Source organism: Sphaerodactylus townsendi, linkage group LG14 (genome assembly GCF_021028975.2).
Source record: "Sphaerodactylus townsendi isolate TG3544 linkage group LG14, MPM_Stown_v2.3, whole genome shotgun sequence".
NCBI classification, from domain to species: domain Eukaryota; kingdom Metazoa; phylum Chordata; class Lepidosauria; order Squamata; family Sphaerodactylidae; genus Sphaerodactylus; species Sphaerodactylus townsendi.
Genome location: NC_059438.1, coordinates 21015653 through 21033304, shown reverse-complemented (window position 1 = coordinate 21033304; position 17652 = coordinate 21015653). Strand labels below are relative to the sequence as shown.

Below are 17652 nucleotides of genomic sequence, written 5' to 3'. Positions count from 1 at the left end.
TTTAATGACATTTAAAAATGCAAATAAAAAACAGCTACATTCTGTCCTTGGTATACTGCCCCCTCAAGATGACTAGGGGGGACACATATTTTTTCCTCAATGGCAGTAGAATCAGGGAACCCTATTGCGTGCCCCATAATAATAGGCAACTTGAAATTAACTCCTCGGAAGGAATTCAGTGGTCATGCTTTTGCCCCGGGAACATGGGGGCAGTGTTCAGATGCTTTGGCTCCCAGTCGCTGGGACTCTTTGTCCTGAACATGCCGTGGGTTATTTTGGTAGCTTTCCTCCCAGGGTTGGATCCTGCTCCGCCAGCCTGTGCAAGCCTGTGGAACGGCTGAGTATATTTAGTCTGTGATGACTTGACTATGGTTTGTGTAACATGACACTTCAATACTTCCTTGACTGGAATCTCTGTGGTTTACATTAAGATGGAGGGAGGGAGGGAGAATGTGTCTGCAGTATGTGGCTGAGCGTGAGGCTCCTGGAAGCCACACAAGAGCTTGTTCTGTTGCTACAAGGCTCTTCTATTTAGACAAAGAGGCCTTCTCCCCAACTGCTGAAAGATGGGCTTTCATGAAGGACCCTGCAGCTTTTCTGCTGGGTGAACGGGGCTTATTCTTGGCTGTTGCTGGCAGCGGGCTGCTCTGAAAGAGCACGGGAATCACTGGGAAAGGCTCACGATTGGCTCGTCTTCCCAGTCAACCTGCCCACCTTCCAGAAAAGCAAGAAAGATGCACGTCAGTGTCATCCCCTCACTGGTATAAGTGCTACATGAGGGTAACTCCACTTGCTGTTCTGCCCATTTGAGAAGGGCTAATGGCTAGCTCAGTTTTCCTGCAGGGCCAAAGGCAGTGCAAACATCATTCCTCTCTACTCTTTCGCTGTGGTTAAGGGAATCAAAGCGAACCGCAGGATTTTCATGCTCCTTTCCTTCCCACCTGCAGTGTTGCCTCTGAACAATGTTTGCACATTAGGTTCAAGACCTTGTTTCGAATTCTCACGATGGCAACCATTGGAAGGTGGGTGGAAAAACTGATGAAGAGGCAAGAGACTTGGAAGAAGTATACAGCCTTCCCTGTGCCTTGCTCCCATGGCTGAGAGATTGGGGAAATTCAGGTGCATTCCGTAGTAGCAGTTAGTATGTCATTGGTTTCGATTTTTATTCTGCCGAGATAGTCAGATTTCAATAGAAGTCTTGCGTCTGCCATGTATCCCACAGCAAGCAGGTTGAGTGGGCTCTGGGAAACATCCCTGCTTTGCACCCCACAGGTACCTGCATATCTCTTTATCTCAGTTCTTGACAGAGAAATGTGTAATTAAAATTAGGGTTGATGCCAAGGAATTATTTTGCTTGTTTTGTCAGCCATACTTTGGGCAGTGCAGTATTTGTGGAATAAACACAAGGAATATGTGCCTCTTTCTAGTTTTTTTTAAAAATAGGGTGTTGTGAGTTTTCCGGGTTGTATGGCCGTGTTCCAGTAGCATTTTCTCCTGACATTTTGCCTGCATCTGTGGCTGGCATCTTCAGAGGATCCTTTGAAGATGCTAGCCACAGATGCAGGGGAAACGTCAGGGGAAAATGCTGCCGGAGCACGGCCATACAACCCGGAAAATCCACAACACCCTAGTGATTCCGGCTGGGAAAGCCCTCGAAAATATTTTTTTGAAAAATCATAATTTCTGCACTCAGTTCTGTAGTGTATGTGAAGCTGTGATTTAAAACAATGGTAATGATATCTGGATGGACTGATGACTGTGAGAATTGTTATACATCTACATACGCAGTTCTTGTCTGAGCCCCCCGTGATGTATCTGGAAAACCCTGCTGTATCTGGTGATGCCCTGCGCTCTTGAGCCATTCTGGCTGCCAACAGAATTGGGCATGCTTACCTAAGACTGGGTCATTTGAGGACGTTTTTTAGTGCTGCCAGGATGCTCTTATCTCAAGGGAACAGTCTGCACTCTTTGCTTTGCTCTCTTCCACTCTGTTCACACGCTTTGCCAAAGGGAAGAAAATACCCCCAAGAGACATAAAAGGGGGATGTGTATTAGGAAGACGATTCTATTGGGAGAAGACACAAAGGGAACGCACTTGAAGATGGCTGTGGGGAAGAAGGGAGAGGTTTTGCTGAAGATCTCTGTCCTGACAACTGGGGAAAATCCATTGCGCAAGGAAAGCAAAATTAGCTGCAATGGGTTCTTAAGTAAATAATGCCTATTATCCGAGCTCTGTAAAGAAGCAGAACGAGAGGGAATTAATTGCAAAGCAGTGGTTGCTCAACAGAAACCCTCGTATTCTGTAATCCTTTTTAAAAATTAAACACTTTCCCCAAAAATCAGCATTTCTTCCACTGCAGAGAAGGAATCCCTCTGCAGTACATACAGTGTCTGGTCGGTGTTCTTAGAACTAATGCTGTGATTGTATCAGTGTTCAACCTGCTCAGTATGCATGGAGCACGTAATTTCAGACACAGCTGCCTCTCTGGAATTGCGCAAACACACATCAGAGATGTTTTTGCCTCATGATCTTCCACATCAGAACTGGATTCCTGCTATGAAATGCTGATTAGCTAGACATAGAGTTTGCACTCTACAATTTCACTTTGCTGATGGGTAATGCCTCTAACCTAGAACACCGTGTTGTTTTTCTCTTACCATAATCTGTAATGTTTGACTTTGACTTCCGCAGTAAATGATGGCACTTGCTCACGTCGTCCCTGTAGAAAATACCAAGCCACAGGGCGTTTGGACATTCAGTTGCACTATATAGAATTTCTGCACAGTTTATATCTTTGGGCAGCTATCCTTGTTCAATATTTGAGATCATATCTACAACTAAAAAACAATTAACCATCTCCCCCAATGGTGCCATTTCATGTATTACAATAACAGGGTTTGGTTCTGTGGCATGCTCCTTCTTATATGTACCTTTAAAATTTGAGGGTTTCATTATTTTAAACAATGAGTTAGACTTCAATGAGTGGAAACAGGTAGAAAATTGATATCCAAGGCAGTATGTTCCTAGCATGTGGGGGGAAAAAATAAATAATACCTCAACTTTGATACTGAAGTTAGAAATGTAGTCATAATCCATTATTTTTGAGTAAAACCTCAAGGTAACTTGGAATTATAAGAAACTGTAAATAAAGTATCAGTAGCCATGAGGTCCCCTACAAATTAGGATCTGGGAGACCTTGTTGGAATGCTCACCCTGTTGGATAACCTGAGGCCAGTCACACACTCTCAGCCCAACCTACCTGACAGGGTTGTTGTGGGGATACAATGGAGGAGATGAGAACAATCTTAGTGCTTTGGGCCCCCACAGGGGAGATAGCCAGGGTATCGTGTCAAAAATAAATCATGTCAAAAATAAGCAGGAGCCTTGTGGCACCTAAAAGACGGACAAATTTTAGTGTAGCGTTTGCTAGTTCACAACAGCTTATGCTGTGATAAATCTGTAAGTATTTTAAGCTACCCCACGCTTTTGTTTGTTTTCTGCGACAGCAGAGTAAACACGGCTATCCCTCTGGAATATGAAATCATGTGTGTTCAGTAATTTCGGAAAGAAACGTTCTTGCTTTATTTAAAATTTTATATCCCATTCTATCAACTATATAGCTCCCAAGGGAACTTTGGATAGCAATTAAATCGGTATAATAGACCATCACGAAAACATTTAGCAAAATCCTTCTGCAGCAGCAGAGAACGACATTAAAGGGCCAGTAAAAGGGAGGTGTTAACGAATAACACAGTCAAAAGACTAATTAAAACTTCCAGCAGCAAAAAGACATTAAAGGCCACATTCGACAACATAAGGCCCCAGCTTCAGAATATGCTTCAGAATATTGTGTTGGATTTGGCAGAGGAGAGTTCATGAAATCTTATCAATCTGCATTTCAGCAACATTTCTTCCCAATAATTCTGTGATAAGTACTAATGACAGGTCTGCTTGTTACATCCTTACTTCTGATAGGGATGTCACAATTTCTCAGTGTATGTGGTTGTATTTCCTGATAGACCGAGCTTCCCATGTTCCTGCTTGTTCCTGTCATGGCCCCTGCCACTTTTATAATCTGCCTTCCCTACATTTTTCATCCCCAGGTTGGGATAAACATTCCTATGGCTACCACGGTGACGATGGATACTCCTTCTGCTCTTCAGGGACAGGCCAGCCCTACGGCCCGACGTTCACTACTGGAGATGTGATTGGCTGTTGCGTGAACCTCATCAACAACACCTGCTTCTACACAAAGAACGGACACAGCTTAGGTAGGCAACCAGCAGGTGTTTGGCTCGATCATATTTGTTTGTTTTAATTAGAAAACAGGTGACTATTCACCTTTCTAGTTCACATTCTAATTTGTACTCGAGAGCTGAGACCTCTAGGGAAACACTGAAAACCTACAGGGATACCCACCATATTATTTGTGCTAATACTAATAGGTTGCAACTAGTGGCATTAATTAAATCTGTATCTAGGTACTGCTTAACCATTCTCCTCACTATCATATCATCTTCCCTAGCTACCAAGAGTCCTCTCCCTCCCCACCTGCCGGGTCACATAGAGCAGAAAACAACAGAAAATTCCATTGAACTGCTACTGATTATTAGGATCCATGGGACATAGTAAAGGAAAGGGCACCCCCTCGTCTCACTGTTCCAATTTGGGTGAAAAGTTCAGGACAAAATATTTTTATTGCCGTACTCTCAAGCAGACTGTGAGGCCATTACTGGAGACGTATTTAAAGATGGAGGTCGGAAAAGAATCTTTAATAAACATTCTTACCAAGGAATTTGAAGCTCAGTCTTTTAGTGGTTAGTCCAAGCACTATGTCTGACGAATCAGATGCATTGAATACAACAGCAAGGAACATCCTTGCAGTGTGTCTACTGGCACAAAGATTTGATAGATGTTTCTTCTATTGAGTAAGAACATGATGGGATCCACTGTGGCAATCCTGGCTGCTGGAATAGCTTCAGGTATTCTTTGTGAACTCTCTAAAATGTGGTGCTCTCTTGTTCCTTTGAAAGTAGTCTCAAAACATCCAGTTAGACATACTGCATCTTGCACTGACACAAAATTGAGCTTATTTTGACATTCCAGAAGTGCAAGTTGAAATTTTGTGCACAGTAGATGTGGAGCATGTAAGTGTAAATCGCATCCTGATTGCTGTTTGGGGGGATATCAACTGGGGAAGGATTAGCCATAGGCAAGAAAGCAATGTCTGGGAGTCTCACCACTACAAAACCCCTTATCACCTCTCATCCCCCATCATAGTTTCAGAACCTTGAGCAGCTGTGACCAGAGAGTTTCTTCCTTGTAAGACCTGAGGTCTTTCTTGAAGGATCGTCACTCAATTCTGCATCCAGTACAACTCCAGTTACAGTACAGAGAAGCTGGTTCTGCAGTAAAAACTCTGGTGGGCTTTGTCTGCTGCTAGCATGTCAGCAGATGTTAACCAGATGTTCCTGATGTGCTCCGTTCTTGTGTTCTGAATTGTATTCCCTTCTAGTGCTAATTCTAGGTGCTGCTGGAGATTTGGGGAGGGGCTGTGGCTCAGTGTAGAATAGCTTCTGTTTGGCTTGGCTTGGCTTGCAGAATATCCCAAGTTCAACCATAGGTGATGTGAAAGGCCTCTACTTGAAATGCTGGAGAGCCACTGCCCATCTGAGTAGGCCAGGGGTCTGCAACCTGCGGCTCTCCAGATGTTCATGGACTACAATTCCCACCAGCCCCTGCCACCATGGCCAATTGCAGGCCCCTGGAGTAGACAGTGCTGGCCTTGATGAACCAAAGGTTTGATTCAGTAGAAGGTAGAGTCAGATATTTGGGAAATTCTGATTTCTGGTTATGAAGTGAATAAGAACAGGTAGATTCTAAACTGGAGAATTGGGTTTGATTCCCAACTCCTCCACTGAGTGGCGGAGGCTTATCTGGTGAACCAGATATGTTTCTGCACTCCTGCATTCCTCCTGGGTGACTTTGGACTAGTCACAGTTCTTCGGAACTCTCTCAACCTTACCTACTTCACAACATGTCTGTTGTGGGGAGAGGAAGGGAAAGGAATTTGTAAACCACCTTGAGTCTCCTTACAGGAGAGAAAGGTGGGGTATAAATCCAAACTCTTCTTCTTCTTAAGCTGTTGAATTTCTTCTTTGAAAAAGGGGTGGATTTTTCCTCCTTCCTCCTGTTGAGGGGGGAAGAAAGATTATGTAGACATTGTCTGTTCCTTGATCAAGTGCTTTGGTGCGGCAACATTAGTGCTAGTATCTTTTTTTTAGGCCCCGCTGCTCCTTGTATACTGCCTGTCCTCTCCAGCCCTGCAGTACTTGCTAGTCCTGTACGTGTTAAAGCTGCTGTCCCTGGCTAAAACTAGAAGCAATCTGTCCTCATATGCTCCTGTTTTGGTGACAGCTTTCTAAATGCCTATAGAATAACTGTGTCACCAGAGACAGACAGCTCCTCGTGCAAGCCCCAATTAGGGCTAAGTGCAGAGGGCTGTGCCGGCAAGAAGGGAAGAAATAGCGCAAAGCATCTTCTAGTAATGTGAACACATTCCATATATTCTTGTCCTTGTGTAGATGAAGTCAGGATAAAAAAAGAATTCCAATGACAATGTGTGGCATAATATAAGCTTTGTCATTTTTGCTGGCTCATTCATCCTATCTATCTATCTATCTATCTATCTATCTATCTATCTATCTATCTATCTATCTATCTATCTATCTATCTATCTATCTATCTATCTATCTATCTATCTATCTATCTATCTATCTATCTATCTATCTATCTATCTAGTTAGTTAGTTAGTTAGTTAGTTAGTTAGTTAGTTAGTTAGTTAGTTAGTTAGTTAGTTAGTTAGTTAGTTAGTTAGTTAGTTAGTTAGTTTTCTATACCGCCCTATCCCTGAGGGGCTCTTCTATACCGTCCTATCCCCGACGGGCTCCTAGAACTCTTCTTATTGGATACCGGCATGTTGGACGCCAGCTGGTCCTGCCTATGAAGTTAGTGGTATAAGCAGTGGCTTGTACCACGTTATATTGACCAATAGATCAGAACAACAGTTCTCGGAGTCTTTGACTCCAGAGGCGCAGTGGGGACTCACAATCAGTCACTGTCAAAACATCGTTTGCCTTTTCAAATATCGTGAATCCCTTAAAAATGATCTCTCTAAAATAATGTAGAGAACATCAAACAATCTGTTATTTAAAGCTGCAGAAACAGGGACGGAAATCCGGAGTGAATAATTCTGTCACGTGGGACCTTTTTCAGCAAGGGTGTAATTGTTCTCCAGCTTGGGATGCAATAGTAGCATCCCCCAACAGCAGAAAGTATCTGAAGCCTGAATTTTTCCCCCAAATATTATTAAACCTATTAAAAAGGATGTTTGGGGGCAAAATTCCCCAAATTCATAGGTGTAGTTGATGACCATATGCTTCCATGCGAATTTTGTTAGCACAAGGATAAGTGTAGTATCTGTACCTTTAGAGGGCAATGCTGTGTCTTCTCTTTTCTGTCTTACTGGTGAGGTAGTAGGTATTAGCTGTAAAGACAGACAGAAGTGTCAGAGTAGGGGAAAATAATCCACAAGTATTACCTACAGTTAGGTAACCTCTTTATTGTGGCTTCTTCATTCTGTATAACCTGTTCAAGTAAAATAATAGGAATTACGTTTTTTTAAAGCAAATACCTGAGTTCTTTTTTTAAATTTTGGCCTGGCACTGAATCATTGACAGATTTGTTGCCAGGTGAAGAGTAATGGCCGAGGATGTTCCAGAGACAAAGCACAGCAGCAGAGATGTCCCAGGCTTTCTCTGCCACCCACCTCACTTTAGAAGGTGGAAGAGCACATAAGCTAAGATCTCTGAGGAACTAGTCGCTCTGGCAGGTTCATGTGGGACTAGGTGGTCCTTAAGGTGCCTTCCTCCTAGTCTTTTTATGCCCTTTTTTGGAAGACGTTTTCAAAGGCAGCCTTAGCAAGAGCATGTTGTAGTCATCTCACCTGGAGGGTAACCACCGTTTGGATAATTGTTGCCAGGTCACGTTTGGCAAGGGAGGTCTGCAGATGGTTCAGGGCGCGGCAGGCCACAACTGAAACTTCGACACCCTTCTGCCCACATGGCTCTCAGGGCATCCTCAAGCTGTGAACCTTTTCCTTTGGGGGGGGGAGTAGTTGTGGGTGGAGTGCATTCATGCCCCAGAATGTAGACTGAATGTCTGTGTTAAGTTGACTACTGCACACAACAGCTGCCATTCACAAGGTATGGAAAAGTCTCACAAGCAGTCTTCGCAACTGATTCTTTGAGACTGCGGTAATGCCTGGCTTTCTTGGGAAGAAAGGAAGAAGAAGAGTTGGATTTATATCCCCCCTTTCTCTCTTGTAAGGAGACTGAAAGGGGCTTACAAACTCCATTCCCTTCCCCCCTCACAACAAACACCCTGTGAGGTAAGTGGGGTTGAGAGATTTCCAAAGAACTGTGACTAGCCTAAGGTCACCCAGCTGGCATGTGTTGGAGTGCACAAGCTAATCTAGTTCACCAGATAAGTCTCTTCCACTCATATGGGGGAGTGGGGAATCGAACCTGGTTCTCCAGATTAGGGTGCGCCTGCTCTTAACCACTACACCACGCATGCCCCTGTCTTTGTCTCCGTTGAGGTCTGTGCCACACTGTCAACAAAGGCTTTCTTTGAAGCAGAAGTTCTTTGCAAATCTTGCTTCGGCAGCAGCCTGGCTCAACATTCCTAATTATGCTTTGGAGCCCTCTTCAAGGGTAAAGACTCTTGCTCAAAAGACTGCTGGGCATTTAATAGTTTTCTTTGAATAACGCGAGCGACAAGAGTATCCTGTAGGGTTGTGTTTTGCATGCATAGTGCAGAATCCACACAAGATCTTGAAGCCACATCTTGGAAATGCATTTTAGAAATGAGCGTCGTATGCCTGTCTCTAAAGTCACTTAAATCGTATGATGTCAGTTTCAGTTGAACTGTTTATTAGGCCAGTGGAAAAAAAAATCACCAAGTTTTTTAGTTCCACAAAACTTTGCCTTACGTTACTGCTGTGTTTGGATCTTTTAATATAAGCATCAGAGCTGTCTGTCATTTCACTGGAGTGTCTTGGCAAAGAAAGCAAAATGGACAAGCCTCTAACCCAGAGGTCCCCGACCTTTTTTGAGCGTCCCTTAGGCATTCTGACGCCAGATCAGTGGTGGGATTCAGCAGGTTCGCACCACTTCGGCAGAACCGATTGTTAAAGTGGTGCTTGTAAACAACCAGTTGTTACATTATTTCAATCCCACCACCGAAACCAGTTGTTAAATTATTTGAATCCCACTGCTGCTCCTGATGATGGGTGCAACTGCAAAATGGCTGGCTTGAGGGGTGGAGTCAACTGCAAAATCTTGGAATGAGGTCATGCTTTAATAATAACTGTTCATCATATCAGGCAGACGCTCTGCTTAACAAGATGCCTTTTAAAATGATCATATTGTTTCACAATACTTCCTTACATAGACACAACTTATCTCACTTATACAGTGAAGATCGCTGTGCCAAGGTGGCAGCTGCCGCCAAACCACTTTTTGGCATAGCCAGTCAACTGCCTGGCTGCATAAAAGCCCCATCTGGCCTCACACACTCTCTGAAAACACTTGGCAGGTGCCCGGAAAGGGTTCTGCAAGCACTATGTTGAGCAACCCTTCCCAAAGGGACATACTCGGTAATGGATCTTTAAAGTACTGTGTGAAACAGTCCTTTAACTTTCAGTGTGAAAAATGGTGTTAAATTATGTTAGAAGAAGAGGAGGAGTTTGGATTTATATTCCCCCTTTCTTTCCTGCAAGGAGACTCAAAGGGGCTTACAATCTCCTTCCCCACCCCAACAAGCACCTTGTGAGGTGGGTGGGGCTGAGAGAGCTCCGAAGAACTGTGACTAGCCCAGGGTCACCCAAATGGCTGTTGGAGTGCGCAACCTAATCTGGTTCCCCAGATAAGTCTCCACAGCTCAAATGGCAGAGGGGGGAATCAAACCCAGTTCTCCGTATTAGAGTGCACCTGCTCCTAACCACTACACCACGTTAGTGAACTTATATGTTATTGATATGCACAACGTGGAACAGAGAGGAAGAGCAGGCCCTCATCCCTACTTGCAAGCAAGAGAGGGACAGCAAGGTGAAAGTAAGAGGTTGAATATGGGCAGGTGCTGTTGCAGGCACAGTGGCTGCATAATTACTACAAATGTGTCAAATGCCTCCCTGCCCTGAACTGTTCGCACTCATTCTCAAGCCCCAAGTCCCCCCTTTTTTCCCCTTTTTGACTCTGTTACTCTTGGTCTTGATTCCAGCATTTCAAAGCCCTGCCACCACATGTAGGTTAGGATAAGCCAGCCTTGTTTGGAATACAGAATGTTGGACACACCTGGGTTTTCCTGTGTGTTTTCCTGTATGTTTTCTCCATGCAAGATCAAGAGGTGTGGGAAAGACAGGAGCTCTGCCTACTGACTTTTTTTTTGCCACCTGCATTTGGCTTGTTCGTACGGCACCTTGAAACATTCTCTCAGTTGTGCAAGAGCCTTCCTCTTACACCTCAGTCTGCCTCCTAACAGCAGTCAGTACAGCTGTTCAGGAATCCTTTGGCACCAATTGCCTTTTGTATTGTGCTTTTAATTTTGTGTTGTTGAAGACTTTCATGGCTGGACTCAACTGGCTGTTGTAGGTTTGCTCCTAACTTGTCACCTGCACGTATTCCCAGTATCTTCAGAGGCATGTTGCAGTGAGATGTAGACGTCATGGTAAGATACTGGCCATAGATGCGGGAGAAATGTTAGGAGCAAAAACCACCAGACCATGGCCACACAACCCGGAAAACTTACAACAACCAATGTTTAATTTTAGTTTAAAAGGAGAAGGGTGTTCTGAAAATCAGTTTCTGGATGTGGGGGACTTTTTTTTTGTCATTAAGAGATGGATTTTTAAAATTCACCTTACTTCATTGTTGATTTCCTGTGTGGGCAAACTGCAAGGACCTTCTGGAGGATTCCTAGTGCAGATCCTTCAAATTCAGTCAGCCCAAAATCCATTCGCTCTGGCATGTCTGTCAGGGGGGAAAGCATATTGGGAATCTGTCTGAAACTGATACTGACAGCTTGCCCTTGCCCAGTGCAACATAATCAATTTCAATTTCTTTTTACATACATTTCCTCATCAGTCATGAATTCTAGCTTGAGAACTGGTGTTGCCTTAATGGACACAATGTCAGAAAACTTGGGAGTGTGAGAGAGATCCTGATCAATACTGACCTGTTATATCTACTGGGGGCCGACTGGCAATTTGAAAAAAAAATTTTTTATCAACAAAAGGTTACAAGAAAAGAAAGTTCACAGTAATAGCAATAAGAATAAGAATAATATATTTTAAAAATTATTTGAATGGATCTGCATTTATGATCTTGTAAAATAAACAGCCAGTATTCTGAATAGAATAACCGTCGTCATTCATCATTAAGCAGTCTAGTAATTTCTTGCTGCTTTCTCACTGATTAAATTTAAAAAGGAATTAATGAATAGATGCATATGATTTTTCTTATATATAAAACAGTATTATAATAGTTCAAGGCTCTTCCTCTAATCAGGTTATTAAAATGACATTTGTACTTAATTTGAAATTATCTATTAATATATGTATATATAAAAAAGAGTACGCATTATTCTTAAGTACATTGACTGTGAAATAATGTATTCCTGGCAGTTATTGATGTGGCATGTGTAATAAGCCTCCCTTATTAAATGGAGGGGAAATATCCTTTTTTTTAATTTTAATATTTTTCCCCCACAGGTATAGCCTTTACAGACCTCCCTGTAAGTACAATTTTCAGTATTTTAATAAAAGATGCAAATTAAAGGGATGGGGAAAATGGCTTGTGCTGATGTTGCTTCTTTACCGCACCATCTGGGAAGGATTAGAGTTAGGCTGTGCCTGACGGCTGCACTTTCACTGTCGTTGGGATTGGCAAGTTCCTGAGAAACTAGTTTCAGCAGGGTGCTCCCAGTTACCAGTTTTTATCAGGTTTTTCCTGCTATTTGCCAGGAGCAAGGGAGGGGAACGTGTATTATTAACATACAAAGTGAAATCACCCAAAGATGCTTTACATTGTAACAGCTTTGCAGGGTTCTGTCTGGATTTTTAAGAACAAAACAAGAAGGCTTCTGTCTGAATACACACACACAGCTATTGTTGCCTTGGCTGTGTCAAGAAACCTAAAAATTAACTTCTAAATGAATACACTGTTAAATATTGTGGTTAGCAAAACAAGCAAAGAAGGAATCTCCAGATGCTGTTCAGTTATATTGGAGCTATACATATTTGTATAAACCATCTGGACAGTTTCTTGCCATGTGGGTTGGCTACTTGGAATGCAGCCCAGCCGCAGAACTTGGTGAGCGCGGTGAATGAAGTCACAGGTTTTCCTGAGCAAAGATGTATGGCTGCTTGGCCCACTCTAGGAGACCGTTCATAGGTGTCAAACTCGTGACCCTGCAGATGTTACGGACTACAGTTCCCATCATCCCCTGCCTACATGATGCGGGCAGGGGATGATGGGAACTGTAGTCATTAACATCTGGAGGGGCGCGAGTTTGACACCTGTGGGTGGTATTCGGAATGTTCTTCGTTTTGTAACTTTTTGTGGTTGGACACAACACATGTCAGGTGTGAGCAGAGGGTATTTTCGCATGTATTTTGTACATCAGCACCAAAATACAGTTTTGTACATCAGCATCAAAATACAGCTCTCCCCTTATGTGTACACCAAGGACATTTTTTTAAAAGGCGGTGCAAAAGGAACCAGAATCAGATTCCAAAGATAACAGCGAAGATGGCACTGTTTCTGCCCACATGGAAGTTTGGCGTTTAAAAAGATCAATGTTTGATATTTTATACTTTCTAGGAAGTAATCCAACCCTGGTTTATAGAAAGGCAGATCTCGGGTGGTTAATTATATGCTAGCAAAGTTGTTTTTTGACCTTTTCCAGCTTACTTGGGACTCCCCTTTAGCCCCGAAGGGGCAGCATGGGAGCCACTCAGCTGCAAGAATGTGACGTCACAGTCACATGCTGTTGACTCAGTGTGAACCGATGCAGTTATTGGATCTCCTGAGGTCCCCCTCTTTTTAAAGAATATGACCCCGTTGCTGCCAGGCTGTTGTGGAGTGGATGAGGCAGGTGTTTCCCCTTCGGGCCTTCTGACAAGCTTGTAAAATGGAACTGTTTATGGGAGCTTGAAGCGTGACTCAAGGTTATACACGTGAGCTCTGACTTGTTTTCATCATGCCTCTTAAATATTTTAGTCATTTTTGTATAGTGTTAGCTACAACAACAACAGCAACAACAACTGTTATTAGCATATAAAATAGGCTCTAGTACGTTACCAGACATTTGCAATGTACAAAGCAAGAGTAAGATCGAAACACAGAGACACTGTATCTAGCATTCGACGTTACTTGCAGAGATCCGTCAATTGTAGGAGAAATTTTGCTACTTTTCCCAAGACGTCTGTATTATTTAACAGAAGCCCCACAACAAAATTGTCAGAGTCTCTTACAGACTTGTCTAGGGTCAGCCAAGGAGAGATATTCCTGATACCCACATATCTCAGACAGTCAAGTATAATGTGAGCAGGAGTCTCCACTAGATTTTTGCAGTGTAGACAAACTTGATCCTGGAGAGGGATAGATAAAATAGCGACCCTTCATAATGGCAGATGGTAAAGTATTGCATGTGGCCCTTGTAATAATCCATCTCTGTTGGGGTTCAGTTAATGATTCAGGATAATTGGATTTCAGTATTAGCTGTTATCCACCTTGGATCATGGTTCTGTCCAGAGAATGTTAGAGTACATATAAATAACCCTAAATAAACGGTACGGCGAGAGCCAGAGTTGTGGCCTGGTGTGAAGGCCAATTTGTTGGGCGTATCAGACCAGGAATGTTAGGGGACAGGAGAAACAAGCCACACCCTGCAACAGGCAGCAGAGTGAGAAACAAACCCAGGCTTCCATCCCCGGAGATTTCCTTCCCACTTGCCTAACTGACCATGTCTGCAAAGGATATCGGGAAGTGCACACCCTTGCGCTCTGTACGCATGCACGCTAGCAGTAGGTCCTTCCGAAAGGCTGCTAAATGCACATGTAGGATCTCCATGACCCACCTGAAAGCTGCAACCCATGGATCTGTTATTGATTGATTGATTGATTGATTGATTGATTGATTGATTGATTGATTGATTGATTGATTGATTGATTGATTGATTGATTGTTACATATATATACCGCCCTTCCCCAAGGGGCTCTGGGTGGTGAACAACAAAGTAAACTAACAAATAGAGCACAAATAGAATAAAATTATAAATAAATAATAGGCTCCATGAGTCCTAAAATCACTAAAACCCCAATAAATATTAACACATCAGCTGCAGATACTTTAAGTCTGTTCAACCCTACAACACATAATGCTGGAAGATATCGGTATGCGGTCAAAAATGTGAATATATGTAACTGGCCTTAATCCTTGGTAACATTGCAAGTGCTTACAGAACATTTCAAAAGCAGGAAGTGCTCATGCCTTCTCTCACAGGGGCGGCGGCGGTTTTTTTTAAAAAAACCAAATTAATTCCAAGGTTGTAAACAAGACAAATGAAGAACACTTCCAACATATGGCAAATTTTTCCAGTAATCATGGCCTCCCAGATGGCGTTGCCATGCATTACAGTAAACAAACCTTCCGACATGTCAGCTATGAGTTTTCTGGATAATGTATAAGGCAGCCCCAGGCGCTTTGGAAATGCAGACCTCTTGAACAATGGTGTCCTGAAGACAAAGAACAGCTGTCTCTGTAATAGCTGAGCTGTCTCCAGTTGCAGGATATATCATACCTTGCTGGAATCTTGCCCCAAACCACCAATTCCTTGCCTCGCTTGCATTTTCTTGCTTTGATTGACTCTTCAGGCATCCATTTAACAACCAAGAAATAAACTTCCCATGTGTGTATTTCTTTTTTGGGGGGTGGGGTGGGGGTAAAATCTTCGTGAATGTGGTGGAATTTGCAGTCCAGTTTGCTTATTGGGGAAAGGTATCCTTTGGCTATGCAAGTGGCCCTTTCCAGCATCCAATAACAATTCCTTCCCTATTTCCTCCCCCTCCCCTTTGGGGCAAACGGTCAAGAGCAGTTACAGAATTGCAAGACTCATTACAGAACTCACAGAACTTTTCCTTAGCTGTCGATACCAGGATTTGCTTTGGAGGCTCTGGAGACTAGGTTTTCGTAGCTGTTCCCCATCTGCTTGTTCTTTCTGCCATTGCATTTGGATTTCTCATTAACTTTTGCATCCCGATTCCAGTTACAGTATTTCTGTGTTTCCAAAAATGTTAATGGTTTGCTCTAGGTTTAGTGGAGAAGCCTGGTCTGTCTTTTTCTAGATAACTGCACAGCCTTCAACTCTCAAACTAAGTTATTTGCGGTACGTTCATGCTCTGGCTGTTTCCCCCTTCAGTGTCTTCTGTCACACTATTCGTTGGTTGGCATGATTTCTCAAAAAAGAAATTGGATAAACTAATATATTGAAAGTTGGTCTAGTAGCTCTTTGGTTATCTTAAGACCCCATAAAAGCAAGGGCAGCCCCTCTCTCATTTTTGCCGCTATTTTTTAATGGACTTTGGCTTATCTGTGGCTACGGATTTCAGTTCAGTTTGGGCTGGGACATCTTGCTCCGTCAAGAAGCTGGAAGCGGTTTCCTTTGGATTCTTATCAGCTTGCTTTTCAGGCTGTCTTTCCTTTCTGCAAGTTTGGTGCTTTCAAAAGCCTATCCCATACAGTCGTCCTTTCTTTAAAACAAGACAAAACACACAAGACATGTTGAGTATCATAACGGTAGTCTTGAAGGTTGTGGGAAAATAGGGAACTTCATTTCAGTTTTTGTACATCATAAAAAACACGTTGTGTGACTGTTGGCAGGAAGCACATCTGGCACACATAACCTGTTGAACTCCCCTCAGTCTCTAGAAAGATGGCAAGTCTGTGGGGAAAACCTGTATTCTCTTTACCCAGGCAAGGATTGATGTTGACCTGGGTGTTTAGCAGGATGGAAATGATAAAAGATGCATTAAAATCTAGTCCGGGTCCATTATAGCTGATCATTCTCCTGTGTATCTTGTGTGTCCGACAGAGACTCCATTAAAGCAATCCCTAAGAAAGCTAACACCTCGGAGCTCTGGAGAAAATGTTCTGCCTTAGTCTTGCCACTCGGTTTGAGTTGGGTTTCTTTTCTTTTTCTTTTTCGGCAGGCCAATCTGTATCCCACCGTGGGGCTTCAGACGCCTGGAGAGATAGTGGACGCCAACTTTGGGCAGCAGCCCTTCGTGTTCGACATTGAAGATTACATGCGGGAGTGGCGAGCAAAGATTCAAGGCACCATCAAGCGTTTTCCCATAGGCGACCGGTTAGGTGAATGGCAAGCCATGTTGCAGAAGTAAGAAGGATCTCCTTACTTGGGTAGGGCAGGAGGGCTGCCTTGGCTGGCCCCAAAACTACACCGAGGGGCCGGGGAGGGGGTGGGGTGTTGCCTGGACTGACAAACCTGCAGCAGAGTCGGGTGGCTATCTTGAGACAGCTTATCAGGCCCATGAGCCAGCTGAGGCAACCCCCCCCCCTCCCAAATCTGGCCTGGAGAACCCATCAAGCTCGCCAGACTAGGCAGCAAGGTTGCCTCAGCTGGCTTGCAGGGATAAGCCCCCTCAAGGGAGCCACCCCACTCCGCTGCAGGCTTGCCAGTCGTGCGCACACACACACACACACACACACACACACACACACACACACACACACACACACACACACACACACACACACACACACACACCCTCCAGTGCAGTTCTGGGGGCAGCAAGGTAGCCAATGTTAATAATATAGCAGCTTCTCCATTTTGTGTAAATGTTACTGGGACTGTTGCTCTCTTCGCATAATGCCTTGTTCACCACAAAGGATGGAGCTTTATACGTACTGCAGGAAACAGAGCCAAGAGCAGCTCTGATAAGCACCCCTCACAGTGGCGTTATCAGTCTGGGGATATTTCCTGGCAATATGTTCCAGCCTTGCCAGGGATCCGTATTGGTCATCGATGCTCATTTCCGTTTGCTTTTTTCTTCTATGTTTCCCAGTATGGTTTCTTCTTACCTGGTGCATCACGGGTACTGTGCCACAGCGACTGCCTTTGCTAGGGTGACAGAGAGCACAATCCAGGAAGAACAGATCTCCATAAAGAACAGACAAAGTAAGGTTATTCTTAGACCGTCCTTTCTGTGGACATTTCTCAGTCTTTAACACAGAAGGCCCTCCTGTAGTCTGCTGGTAGAATGCTTGTATACCAGAAGGGTGCTTCTTGTGGTCCAATGACAGTACTAATTGCCTCTGCTGTTCCACTTACCTTCCACAACTCAATCAATAAATCAATCAATCAGTTTTATTGCGGTCGAAGATCAGAAATTATTAAATTCAGAGTATAGAAACCACAACGTATAATTTCCAAATAAAAATTCGGGAATATTGTTTAAAACTGCAAAAATTTTACAGATACAAAATGTTAAAACCATAAGATAAAATCAAGTC

General features: G+C 43.5%; 1 protein-coding gene across 2 annotated transcripts in view; it reads left to right on the top strand.

Annotated features, from left to right (window-relative positions):
- Positions 1 to 17652, top strand: part of RANBP10 (RAN binding protein 10) — a 47789-nt gene that overhangs the window by 17996 nt on the left and 12141 nt on the right. For both annotated transcript variants that reach the window (XM_048515615.1, XM_048515614.1), the window contains exons 4-7: positions 4105 to 4272; positions 11832 to 11854; positions 16332 to 16516; positions 17205 to 17317. In XM_048515615.1, the coding sequence (XP_048371572.1) occupies positions 4105 to 4272; positions 11832 to 11854; positions 16332 to 16516; positions 17205 to 17317 (489 nt within the window). The remainder of the gene's footprint in view (positions 1 to 4104; positions 4273 to 11831; positions 11855 to 16331; positions 16517 to 17204; positions 17318 to 17652) is intronic.